Source organism: Tenrec ecaudatus, chromosome 8, assembly GCF_050624435.1.
Source record: "Tenrec ecaudatus isolate mTenEca1 chromosome 8, mTenEca1.hap1, whole genome shotgun sequence".
NCBI lineage: Eukaryota > Metazoa > Chordata > Mammalia > Afrosoricida > Tenrecidae > Tenrec > Tenrec ecaudatus.
In genome coordinates this window covers 140,080,042-140,093,939 of record NC_134537.1, presented here as the reverse complement: position 1 = coordinate 140,093,939, position 13,898 = coordinate 140,080,042, and the positions used below count along the sequence as shown (strand labels likewise).

The 13,898-nt window shown below is 50.4% G+C and overlaps 1 protein-coding gene across 1 annotated transcript in view; it reads right to left on the bottom strand.

Moving 5' to 3' along the window:
- Positions 1-4,382: 4,382 nt before the first annotated feature.
- Positions 4,383-13,898, bottom strand: part of SLC4A5 (solute carrier family 4 member 5) — a 92,520-nt gene continuing 83,004 nt past the window's right edge. The window contains exons 23-25 of the mRNA XM_075556921.1: positions 7,115-7,264; positions 5,328-5,412; positions 4,383-4,417 (exon numbers count right to left, since the gene is read on the bottom strand). Of these exons, the coding sequence (XP_075413036.1) occupies positions 4,383-4,417; positions 5,328-5,412; positions 7,115-7,264 (270 nt within the window). The remainder of the gene's footprint in view (positions 4,418-5,327; positions 5,413-7,114; positions 7,265-13,898) is intronic.

Genomic DNA, 13,898 nt, shown 5'->3' with positions numbered 1-13,898 from the left:
AACATTGTTATTTGTCAGAAGGATGGGCGCTGAGTAAAATTTTTTTGAAAAGAGCATGGTAGGTCAAGTAACTTTGGGAACCCGTGATCTAGATAGTCTTGTGTGTTTAACAGCCAGCCCCAGCCTGAAACACAGACGTGGAGAGCTTTGGTCTTTTGTTCCCAGCAGGCTGTGCCACCCCAGCGGTGCCATCTCTGTGAGGCTCACTGAAGTAGCTAATCTTGGTCTCGGTGTTTTCCATACAAGTGCTCAGTATACACATGGCAGTGAAGGACTTACTAATGTACTTGCCAAAATCTCTCTCGCTCTCTGAATACGTATTTTTTTAAGTTGTGAATTTGTTTGGACAGAATTCTGCCTGGAAGGCAGTTGCTGGGGTGGTCAGTAGGTAGTGTGTGGGCAGCCACACTGGGATCTGGGCTTTCACAAAGACCAGGGCAGCTCCTGCCCTAGGGAGCTTGAGGCCGACCGAGAAAGAACCCGCGGATGTTGCCCCACTTCCTTCTGGTCCCTCTGCCAGCTGCCTCTGTTCTTGCACCAGCTTGCTGGAGACTGTTTTGTAAGCCAAGCCTCTGCTGGTCTACCTGAATTATTGAACGTGGAGCAAGATGGACAGACAGGGTTATGTTTTATTGAATTACAGTTACATTACAAGTGGGAAAAGTTACTGGTCTGGAGAAGTAACAACCGAGTGGCTTGATAAAGCTGCTGAAATTAAACTGTTTCTGTTTATACAAAATCCAAATGCCATACGAAAGGTGAACGCCACAGTGAGCAATCAAAACATATTAACCTTGTCATTTCCCAGCCGGTTTGAGTTTCACACGCTGGTACTCCTGAAGCCACACGATGTCCACCGTTTAGTCTGGACAGAGTGCTGGAGCAAAATCAGCCAGGTTTCACAACTGAAGCATCAAAGAGGACACAGTTGGCTCTTCCAGATGGGCCCAGATGCAGACAGACTGAGCACTGGTGCGGGATTAATGAACAGGTAAGTGCTACAGCTGCTATCTGCAGACGGTGGTGGAGGTTTATAGTGGCACCTCTTGGCAGTATCCCTTGGGAGCTCTGAGCTTTAGCAAACATTTATTGAGCACTTTCTATGGAGTGGGCACTCTATTAGGCTTTGGGGATTTACAGAGACTGTCCTAGTACTCCAGGGTGGTGGGGGTGGTTAGTGACCTAGTGTGATTTGTCTTAGAGAAGGCAATGCACCTGTGAGTAAATGCAGCAACCCCCCAAAATGATTTGCTCCGGAGTTGTTCTCATCAGAGTAAGGACGGTTGCATTTGTTTTTCTCTTAGTGTGGCTGTCAGGCACATAGTAGGTGTTCAGCAAATCTTGTTGGCGTTCGTTGGGCGATTAGAAGATGATGAGTGATAATTACGTTCCCTGGGGAAGGCATTGGTCACGGCTTTAGTCTCTGGTTGTTTTACCCAAACTGCATCCAGTCGTTCCTTCCCGAGGCGAGGCCAGTTAGTACGGCTGAGCCCTGGTCCTCCAGAACTCGGACATCAGCTCTGCCTAACCCGCCACACCCTTACAGATGGATGTGTGTGTGCCTTTGGACCTGAGGCCCTGGGAGATTACGGGAAGGGCTGATCTTTTCTGTAGGAGTCACTGGTTTCCCCTTCACTTTTAGCAAAACCGACTTTACTTGTAAGATACTTTAGCCCCTCAGATGAATCGGTCCTTTCATCAGCAGAGTTTAGAAGGGGCTTTTCCCGTGACTACGGCCCCCTGCTGCATTGGTTTTGGTGCAAGAACCTAATGCGCTAGTTCAGACGTTTCATCGGACCCTCAGAAAACGGAATGAGATGGGAAGAAAACCCGGGGCTTTTCCTAAGCATTTCTTACTACATAAAACTGCAAACCAATTTCCACCCTTGACTTAACAAAGAGTGTTTTAGTACTTCTAGAGCCATCTAAGCGAAATCTTAACCTGCATTCACTTTTAAATGGAAGTTCACTATTGCCTCTTTATCTTAACTATGGTTTTGCTGTTTTCTGTTTGTTTTTCCAAAAAGAAACATTAACGCTTTCTCTGCTGGATTTGAACAGTAAAAGGTGTGCATTTGGCTCCCAGTCATTTGCTAACGACACACACAGAGAGAGAGAGAGCTTCTGGTCGACAAATCTCCAGCTTCCTGTCAAGCAGGCAGACTTCCTCTGATGAAGGAAACTGAGGCATAAGCAGTTTAGACCTTTGACCCAGGCTCTCCCGATTTAGATGGAAGGGCGCCCCCCTGCTCTGTGCGCCACCTGGGAGCAGCGTCACCTTCCTACAGCAGGGTCTCGCCGTCGGCTTCTCTTCGGTATCTGCCCACGTCCGTGAAGTCGTAGTCAGGCTCCATCTCAATCTTCACCTGGGGCATGGGGAAGACCGGGCTCCGGGAGTAGCTGAAAGCCGGTGAGGCTGGACAGGAAATTTTGAAATGCAAGGTGATGCTGAGGGAGAAAAAGACAGAAGGAAAGATGATTGATTGGTCCAGTGTTTCGGGCACTTGAATGTTAATCCCCAGAGTGGAACCCGCATGCAAATAGTTTGGTCTGTGCTTATGGAAGCCCACAATCTCCTTTAGCTGCCGGGTTCCAGCGGTCGTCCTTGAACTGGTCTGTACCCCATTTTGGCCTAATTGCTGCCCAAGTGAACTTCCTAACTCACACTTCTGGTCCTGTGGTGATAGCTTCCAATGCTTCCCTGCTCTCAGAGGATGGGGTCCAAAGACAAGGCTTTCTGTGTTCACACTGATGCCCATGTGTCGTTAGACTCCTCCCACTCTCCCCCTTGTTCCGTGGCGGGTGTCTGTGTGTATGTGCGCACACCCGCTCCAGTGTTGCGTCAGACCTGTTCCCATTTCTCTGACTGCCCTTTTCCTGTTTAGTCTTACCCACGCTGTGCATCTGCCAGATTCCTAGCCTTGCTCAGATTAAAATCTGCTTCCTGGATTTGAGCTGCATGATTTCCTTGCTCCCTGGACCCGACCATTGGCCCATCCTTGGTCTCGCACTGGGTCTGTTTCCACACTGCCTTTCTACATCCTGCCTGGTAGATCATTGACGCTTATTCTTTGCTAAACTTGCAAAAAGCACAGGAGTCTAGATATCAAAGGTCTGCAGGTCTAGCCTGGACGATGGCGGGGTGTGATTTAAGGGATAGGTATTAATCCATATTCTCCCCATTGCCTGCGATCGGGGGCGTTAGTGATGCGATTCCACACAGGTTATTTTTAAGTGACAGCAAATCAGGAGGGACGGCTGCTTTTCCCCTAACACATTTAGAGCGAGGTTGGTTGGTGGTGGCTCATGTCCGGAGGTGGGGGGAGGTGGGGGCGGAATGGAGGTGTCCTGGGTCATCCCCCAACCCAGGAGGCTTGAACTGATGATGACACGTCTCGTCATCTCATCCTGGCACAAAGGTGACAGTGCTGGCTCCTAGCTCACAGGGTGTTTTTTAGAAGGTTTGGGTGAGTGCCATTTTCCTGTATATTTATATGCCTCCAGACTCAAAATAGCCTGTGTCCCCCTCTCGTGCTGGATCTAGTGCAAAGGGATTCCTGCCCGTTTTAGGGGCGTGTGGGAGTGGGGCTGTCCCTAGCAACCACTGAGCCCCCCTTATGTAGAACACTGCTCCCACTGCATGGGCGGCCCCTCAGGAAACACAAGGAGCCGATGGGGGCTTGGCTCCCGAACTGGAGGCTCGAATCCCGCCAGTCCCACGTCCCTTTGCTGGGGCATCTTCGGTATTAAATTAGTTTTTTGCCCTTTGCTAAATAGCCAGGCCGGTTGCTTAGAGCAATGCTTCCCAGAGCGGGTGGCGCTGCCCCCTGGAGGGCGCTGGAACCATCCAGGGAGCCTGCTGCACTTTTTCCTGGGTGAGGTGCTAGAGTCAGTGTCATTGCCAGGGGACACAGTAAGTGTTCTTTTTTCCCCCTGAAAAAAGGGGATAAAAGTCACATAGATTGGGAGCCTGTGCCGTAGAGGAACAGAGTGGCTGGTCTTCTGACCTCAGAATTTACCCCACCTTGCAACAACATTAACTTAAATCCATTCCAGACTTTTTCTCTCTTTTTAAAAAAATATTTACTTTCAATTTCTTTTCAGTCTACTACTTTACAATAGCTTCCTTTCCGAATAGTGAATTGCTTTGTGTAATATAACTTACTACGTCAGTAAGAGGGCACCTTACAGTAACCAATCATCTCATCATCTCCTGATCATAATCGGTCATCTCAGAGTTGGCTCCCATTTATCTCCGAGTAGTGGGCCGCGAGAGCCCGTTCCAAGCTGCTCAGGCTTCCTGACCATGTCTTAGCCTCTGATCGAGCCTCCGAGGAGTATTACCGTACCTTCGATCCAGTTCCGAGTCACTGAAGGAAGAATCAGAGCGAGTAGCTCCAACTGGAAGATCTTTGTCCTGGCGGGAAAACGAATAAGCACAGATGAGCGGGTCTGGGGACCGTACCTGGGAGCAGCCTGTTCCATCAGTGCCCTCGGCCCGCCCGCCCACTTCTCAGCCAACACTAAACGGGAGGAGTGCGGGGCCTCAGCGCTGGGGTGCTTCTAGGTCTATTATCCCTTCACCCTTAGGGCTGTTGGTCAGGTCGGGGGGACTTGGGGCATGAGGAGGACCAGGAGGAGAGAAGGGTGGGAGAACACGAGTGGGGCTTGGGAGGGAGACTCCAAAGGAAGAGGCGTCTGTGAAGGAGTGGTGGTGGAAGCCTTCTAGGGCCCTTGAGGGGTCAGTGGGACCCCTAGCAGCCAGCCCTTAATCTAGGGCTCTGAGGGAAAGTGCCAAACCCTATACTTTGAGGACTGTGGTGGGGACCTAGCCTGGGATCTTGCCGGGAATTCCTAGGACAGGATGGACCATGCCAGTGTGGGGCTGAGACGGGAGGGGTGTTTGCAGCAACATGATCTGCCAGCATCTTCATAAATGTCTGGTCCCTCCCAGGCAGCCTCCCTTCAGCAGATAGAGGTGCTTTGGTTAATGTCTAAACACAGATCTGACTAGTTTACAATCCCTACTGGCTGGACCTGGTTGTCAAGGGGACACTAAAACCACTGAGTGCTCAGTCATTTCAACAGGCATGTCTGGACTGGCCTGAAACGAAGCCAGGAGGGAAAATGGAATGAGTGTTTTGCCTAAGGTGAAGAGTGATCGCTGGCATTCCGCTGGGTTTGATTTGGGGTTACCATCTGATGGGTGTCCCCCTTACTCTGAGCTTTCCCTAGTAGCCCAAACCATGACATGCCCAGAGTTCCTTCGGAGAAGGGCTGGAGGGTGAGGGGTCAGGAAAGGAGAGCGAACCTGTGTGGTTACTTACGGGCAATGCACTGGAGACCGTTTTGGGGGTCTGATGGGACACTTTCCATGGGAATCTTTACAACTGAGGGGGGAGGGAACCGGGGCTGGAGAGAAACAGTGGGAGAGGCTGGTAAACACCAAGACACCTTTGGCTCCTTAATCAAGAAGGAGCAAACAAGCACGCACAGTAGGCAACCCACCCTCCTCCTCACATCCAGACAACAGACCGGAAACCCAGACACTGCTGCCAAGACCGTGCCCCTGCAGAGAACAGTGGGGCTGCCCCTGGCGTTCCTGAGGCTGTCTTACAGAGCAGACTGCCGCACCTTGGGGCCCTGATGGGCTCAAGCTGCTGACCTTTCAATTAGCAGCTGGCCATTTAAAACTACTTCTGACTCCTAATGAGTTTCTGAGATGACATGTCTATGGGAGCCAGCAGGCTGGGTTATTTTGCGGAAGAGCAAGCTGGTGGGCTTGAACTGCCCACCCGGAGGTCAGTAGCTCCAGGAGGCGAATACCAATTCTTGAGCCCATTGGAGGGGAACCCTTCCAGTCTGCTGGCCAGCTGAAGACAACTGCCCCAGGAGCGCTACTACGCTCATCTGCATGACAGCAACTAGTCACTAATGAGCTTCACCCAAAAGCTGCGTTATGGAGACGTGCCAAAAATGTTTGGTGTGCGTGGAATCTGTTGAATCTAGCTGGTCATTCAGAGACGCTGTTTCCCAACCTGGAATCCTTTGTGGCACATGGTAGCCACTCAAGTGTTTGTTGGATGAATCAATGAGAGGAAAAAAAATGTATTTGTTTTCAAAAGGCACTTTGCCTTTGCTTTTTCCTGAGCCTACCCTTACAAACTGCCTACCAGGAAACCATGTGCATATGCCATGGGACTCTGCCTTCCCTGGGAGAGGGCAGTATGAGGACCTCACTACTACCTCCGCCCGGATTTGCCTTTGCCTCTGCAGCTTCCATTGGCAAGAGATAAGCTCGGGAGGAGGACAGGGCAAGGTGGATGCAGGGGAGGTGGGTTGGGGTCCAGACTGGGAGACTGGGAGCCAGTCAGAAGGAGATAGCATGGGAGGCTTAGTATATTGGGAAGACAATGGTCAGATTCAAGGTTGGGGCGCTTCCTTCCCTCTTAGACATTTAGCTCTACGCCAGCTTGGGCAGGTCCTTGCCCTTCTGGGAGACAGTTTGTCTTCTGTAATGAGCACCGGAACTAGTGCTCATTAGCCTAATGCTTTGTAGTTGACCACCATTTCTGTCTGGACTCCATGTATTCAGGGGGTCAATGGGAAGAAGCACTGCATGAGAGGGGTACCTGGGACAGGTGGTCTCAGGTATCAGAGGCAACGTGGAGAAGTAGCCACCCTCCTCCACTATTCCCCTGGGGCTGGCCCATCCAATGGACTGACTGTCCAGGGGTCCAGTGTCTACTCGTGAATCCCCATCAGGTCCCTGCCCATTCTCTGGAGGTCAGTCCTGACATCTTCCCAGGACGGGAAGCCTGTCATCTGGTTCCCTCAGCAACCTGTGCTGTTGTGTAGTCCCGGGTCATGGGACAAGTGGGCACAGCCCATCAGAGGAAGGGTTTTATTCATTCTGGCCCCCCACTGAGGACAGTCACTGTGAACAGCTGAGCTCAGTGCCCACCCACGATAAGCCGAGGCTTTAGCTCATCCCGAACTGGACCCTGGTCACGCTATAGGCCGTCAGAGGAGCCGCCCGCCGCCCAGGGCCTGGCTGAGGTGGAGGGAGAGTCTTGATCCTGGTCCTTCTGCCCAGTCTGCACATCCTCCCCACCTCCTCCTCGCTGTCCTCATGGGCCCCCTTCCTTCTCTTCTTGTCGGTCTCCTTTTTCTCCTTCTCTGGGATGATGTTGTCGATCCAGGCCAGGTCGTGCTGCGAGAAGATGAAGTCCAGGAGCCTTCGGACAAGGATGAGGCCCAGGATCTGAGGGTGAGGAGACAGACAGGCTGAAGGGTTGTGGGACTTTGGAGAGAACTGGGCGGGGGTGAGTGTGTCAATGCTCCTGACTCAGGCCCGGCTTTCTGCTCTCAGTTAGCGAGGGACTTTGAAGCGAATTCAAACTTGTGTCCACTGCTTCACCCTCCCTCATCTTGGGTCCTTGAGTCCTGCTTCCACTGACCGCCAGGTGGTGGCCTCGTGTGAGGGGCATTGGTTACAATCACACCCAGGTGTCCCCCACACGAAAAGTGAAGAGTCCCAGGATAGCTTTTAAATCAGGGTTCTCGAACTTCAGTTTGTGCAGAATTGCCTGAAGCTCTAGTACCACTCAAGGTGGCGAGGGCCCACCCCCCAGAGTCTCTCTGCTGCTGGGTGGGCCTGAGAAACTGCCCTTCTGATCATAGAAATTGCCCTTCCCCATAGCCTGGCTGTCCTTTGTCTTCCCTGGTGGCCTGCTCCTGGCTGTGATGCTGGCAGCTGTGCCTGTGGGTTCAAATACCAACAGGGCTCCCCACCGGGACTGTCAGCCGGGCTTCCAGACTAAGCACAGGCAACCCTGGAGGACTCCTCCCCTCGCTTTGGAGGAAAGAGCCTGTAAAAGGATGCATCCTTCCAAACGCTGTCCTATATGAAGGCCTAAGGCAGGGAAGCAGGATGGTCCGAGGGCACTCAGAATGTGAGGGAGGAGGAGCTGATTTCTCAGGGGAGTCCCCAGGTAAAGCCTGTGGGCGTGGAGTCTTTGCGATCTTCATTTGCTGATGGGGAAGGAGAAACAGCTGCAAAACCCTGCTGATGATCGGGACTTAGAATGTGCGATGAATCTAGTAAAATGGAAAGTCGTCAAAAATGAAATGGAGCGCAAAGACTGATACCCTAGGCATTAGTGAGGTAAATGGACTTTTGAATCAGGAAATCATATGATTTACTATGCTGGTGTGGTAATTACGTAATCTGGTGCCAATTTGAGACTATTCAGAGTGTAGGGGTAGGGTTTAGCCTGTCAATCAGGTCGTAGCCTGATGACCTCATTTGGAGGTGTTATGAAGAAAAATAGCTCGCTGGAAGCGCAGGACACTGCTTCATCTTCCTGCTGACAAGCCAGATGCGCTATACTGATGGAGTCAGCCTTGGGGCCACATCACATCAGCTCTGAGATGCTTCCACCGCCACTGGATCCACAAAACTTTCCACCCACTAGCCTGTGATCTTTCTTCCTGCATTTGGCATCATTGCATGTGCTGTGTGAGTCTGAAGAAGAATTTATAGATTGGTAACGGACATACGGGCTAATATCAGATTTATGGACTTGACCTGGACTGGGATGTTTTCTTAATGTACAATTGTTTGATATAAAGTTCTCTCTTACACACGAGTGTCTGAATTTGTTTCTCTAGTCCACCCGGACTAACACAGACGGGGTAACACAATCAAGAGGAATGGTGTTGCATTCATTGTCAAAAGAGATTCCAAAAAATCAATCATGAAGTACAGTGCTGTTTGTGATAGATCATATCGATTCACCTTCAAGGAAATCAAATTAATAGAACTATTATTCAACTTTATGCATTAACCACAAAGGTTTGTGATGAAGAAATTGAAGAATTCTACTGATGACTTCAGTTGGAAATTCTTTAAATATGCAATCAGGATACACTGATGATTACTGGCAACTGAAATGCAGAAGTTGGAAACAGGAAGGGACAGCGGAGATCTAATAAGAGTTTTGCAAAAACAATGATTTCTACCTAGCAAATACCTCTTTTTCAACAACACAAAAAGACTTCTCCAGATGGAATACACAGAAATCAACTTGACTCCATCTATAGGAAGAGACAACAGAGAAGCTCAGTATCATCAGCTAAAACCTGGCCAGGGACTGACTGTAGAACAGACCATCAATTGCTTATATTTAGGGTCAGGTTGAAGCTGAAGAAAATTAAGACACAATTACAAGAGCCCAAACACAACCCCGAGTCTATCCCACCCGGATTTCTAGACTAGATGTGACACCTTGAACACTAATGTCTAGACCACTGTGGGAGGGCATCAAGAACATTCATGAAAAAAGCCAAAGGTCATTTAAAAGACAGGAAAGAAAGAAAAGATCAAAGTCGATGTCAGAAGAGACTCTGAAACTTGCTCTTAATTGTAGACTAGCTAAGGCAAATGGAAGAAATGATGAAATCAAAGAGCGGAACAGAACATTTCAGAGGCAGTTTGAGAAGACAAAAATATTAATAATGAAATGCGCAAAGACCTAGAATTAGAAAGCCAACATGGAAGAACACGCTCAGTGTATCTTAAACGGAAAGAACTGAAGAAAACGTGCAAGCTTTGAGTACACCATCGAAAGATTCTACGGGCAAAATATTGAATGATGCAGAAAGCCTCAAAGGAAGATAGAAAAAAAGATACACAGTTACTTTACCAAAAAACCCTAGTTGACAGTCCACCACTTCAAGATGGTATATGAGCAAGAAGGAAGACATTGAAGCTGCACTGCAGCATTAGCCAAAAACAAGGCACCAGGAATTGTTGGAATATCAATCAAAATGTTTCAACAGGCTGCTGAAGTACTGGAAGCATTTACTCATCTATGCCAGGAAATTTAGAAGACAGCTACTTGGCCAACTGACTGGAAGAGATCCATCCATCCCCAAAAAAGGTGATCCAACAAACTGCTCAAATTATTGATACCACATGCAGGTAAACTTTTGCTGAAGAGCAACCAACAGGTTGCAGCAGTACATTGGCAGGGAGCCGCCAGAAGTTCAGGCCAGATTCAGAAAAGGACATGGAACAAGAGCTACCACTGCTGATGTCAGCTGCATCTCGGCTGTAAGCAGGGAATGTGATATGCAGATGACATAACCTTACCTGCTGAGAGTGAGGAGGTTAAAGCACAAGCTGAAGACCAAGGCTTGGAGCTTTCAGTAAGGCTTACAATGCAATGAGAAGCAGATCCCAATGCTCACAACTAGGGCAATGGATGGCAGCATGCTCAATGGAGACGAGGGTGACGTTGTCAAGGACTTGTTTGGATCCATCAATGCACACGGAAGCAGCAGTCAAGAGATCAACAGACCACTTGCAGCTGCCACCCAAGACCTCTTTAGAGTACTGGAAAGCAAGGTTGTCACTTTGAGGACTAGGGTGCTTTGTTTCCTTTGCCTCACATGCATGTGAAAGGTGGGCACTGAATAAAGAAGACTGAAGAAGGATGGATGCATTTGAACTGGGGTGCTGGAGAAGACTATTCAAAGTACACTGGGCAGCTGAAAGGGCAGACTGATCTGTTTTGGAATATGGATGGCCAGAGGACTCCTTGGAGCAGTGGTTCTCAACCTGTGGGTCACGACCCCTTTGGGACATTTTTTTCACAGGGGTCGCCCGATTCATAACAGTAGCAAAATGACAGTGATGAAGTAGCAATGAGAATAATTTTATGGTTGGGGGGGGTTCCCATAACGTGAGCTGTATGAAAGGGTTGCAGCATGAGGAAGGTGGAGGACCACTCCCTTAGAGGCAAGGATGGCAAGACTTCATCTTACATACTTCGGACATGTCAGGAGAGACTCGTTCCTGGAGAAGGAACCCATACACTCAGTCAAGTGCAGCGAAAGAGAGGAAGACCTTTCAGGGGATGGGTTGGCACCACAGCTGCAACAATGGCAAGGATGGCACCCTTGGCCGGGCAGGGTCTCCTGTTGGGCATAAGGTCGCTGTGGGCGGAACCGACTTGGTGCAGCAACAGCGCCAGTCAGCTTCCACCTGGTGTTGCCGCTGCTGACTGGGGACCATGCTTCGCGTCCTGCCTCTCACTGCCTGCCTTGTGGAGAGCTGCCCAGCCTTTCACCAACACAGGACCCCAACAGTATCCTGGGCTACCTGCAATTCTTACAGGACATTTGGAACGCCTGACTGTTCTGGACGGAGAAGTTAAGGGGAGGAACGTGTTCAGTGGGGGAAGTTTCCCCACCTGGAAGCTGACATTCGAAAGTGCTGTGGGCCCCTGGGTGGGTCGCTGTGAACCAAGCACTGGTTCTGGAAGGAGGCCAGTGACAAAGCCACCCGGTGATGCAATGCTGACTCTTCCCGGCCCTGGAGCTCTGCGGTTGGGCAGCCCTGGGTTCTGGAGATCCTGACTCTGAAACAGGGCCGCCTGGGGGCCGATCTGTCTAGGAGGAGGCACAGCAGAATGTGCCTCCCAAGTGAAGCTGGTGAGGCTTTCCCCACCTCTGTTGGACGTGCTAGGTCACGAGGAAACAGGGACTGGGGGTTGTTCTTCTCCATGCTTCGAGACCTGCGTGTACAGGAGATTGGAAGGGAATCCGGCGAGTCCTTAGCCAGCCATACAGATTACTGGGCATGCGCCAATTCAAGCCTGAGCCAGGTGGCAGTACACCTGGGTGCCCCAAACTAGGCTCAGATGGGCTTCGTTCAACTCATGGGGTCAACCGATACCTTCGCCCATGCCTGCCAGGCAGAGGCCTCAAATACCTAACCAAGACCACCCCTCTTCTTCACCCTTCTACTCTGCCACCAGGCGGTCTCTCTGGCCTCAGGCCACCACGTGTGGGTGCGCAGTCCCACGAGGTTGCCTGTGTTCAGTGACTGTGAAACCTGAAACTTCTCCCGTCCTTGATAAAAACCCACTGGGATCACAAACCAGCCTTTGGCGTGAGGTCTGTCTCATGCGAAGCCAAGAACCGAGGTTCTTCCCACCTGAGAAACCTAGCACTGTCAGGAGGCACCAGTCCCCGGAGAAGAACCTCATGCTCAGACAGTGAAAAAGAGGCAGACCTGGAGATGAACTGACACGGGCTGCAAGAAAGGGCAGACATGTCGCCATTGCCAGGGTGGCACAGGACCGGGCAGTGCTGTGCCTAACAATGAGAACTCTCACATCATGGCTGGTGGTAGAGCACCACTCTGCACTTGACCCACCCAGAGGAGGTCATTGTGTCGGGGTGCTGGATCCTGGCCTCTTCCCCTGCTTGGTTTGGTGACTCGGGTCGCTCACTCACCCTACCTTTTCTGGTCACTCATCTGCTAATTTCTCAAAGGGAGCCTCTGAGAACTTCCCAGAGCCCTGAAAGCACCTGGCTGCTAACCAGAAGGTTGAACCTCCCCCGGGGCTCCTCGGGGGAAAGAGGTGGCCATTTTCCCTGTGAGACGTGCAGACAATCCTGGGGTCTCTGTGGGACAGCTCTGCTCTGTCTCCTGGGTCACCATGAGTCAGAATCAAGCCGGCACCCAGCAGTCTTGCTTTAGGGGCTGGCTTGAGGACGGCAAGAAACAGGCACTCAGTGGCCACTAGTGGCAGAAATTCTTACTGTTTACTCCACTCCCTTCCCTCTTGTTGGCAGCCTGTTGGGCGGGGATGGGGCGCTCCCCTGGAGTGGTGGGACAGCCCGCTGGCTGCACAGTCCACCTGTGGCCTGGAAAAATACCCTTGACTAGGTGTCCTCACAGGACGTAGGTATACTTGCCCTGCGTAGTCTTAGAATGCTTCCAGGTTGATTCTGGTGAGCAGCCTGTCAAGAACCATGAACTTGGGGGGTTACATAGGGGGTAGGGGATGGGGTGTTGAGGAGGTGATACCTAGGGCTCAAGTAGAAAGACACTGCTTTGGAAATGTTGATGGCAGCCTACGTACACGTGTGCTTCATACAATTGAGTGGTGGATTATTAGGAGATTTGTAAGAGCCCCCCCAATAAAATAAATAATAATAATAACAAAGAACCATGAACTTGGAGTGCCTGAGGGCTGTCTGGTGCCACTTCTGGATCCTCAGAAGCGGGCCTTAGTCCCGCCCACCCAGGACGCCCACCTGCCAGGTCTGGGCTCAGATGGGGTCACTAGGGGCCAACGACCCCTTGTCGTGTTTTTCCTTCCTTTTGGAACAGTTCCAAATTGACATACAACTTGCAGAATGGTCTACAAATCCCCAACACACAGCACTATGCTAATGTCAGCGGAGTTTGAAGTTCTTAATCCTTTCTCTCTTGCTGTTTGTTTGAAATGAATTTCTCACAAAAGACTCCAGGTCTCTCTTTCGATTGTACTTTTTTTTTTTTTTTTGCAGCTACTCAGACCACTAGGCTCCAGGGATTAGGAATTTGGAGGGGTTTGTTTATTTATTTGGGTTTTAAAGAAATAAGCTACATGTATTCACACAGCTCACAAGAAGCGAACTCAACCATATCCTGCTGATGTGGTCCTCCTCCTCCTCCTCATTCCTCCTCCCTCTCCCTTCACTTGTGGGAAACTAACACGGGGAAATATGACCAGGACTCTATTCCCTAAGTTATTACCGAGGGAATCTGGAAAGCTGGTATTCCACGGTAGGAAAGCCTCCACTTTGGGAAGTTAGAGGTAAAGTCCCAGTACATTATCCTGCTTTAAATGTCATTCCCCCAGATTCTCTCTCCTCTGAACAGCTCCACTGCCTTAAAGTGGGCACACGGTTGATGATATCTCCCTGAACAAGCAGACATGATCCTTTTGTTCTGTCAACCCTCTTTCTAGCTTCCCCCAACACAGGTATTAGGTTTCCTCACCTGTGAGCTCAAGGACCTTAATGTAGATACCACCCACCTTGTGACTCATGTAACT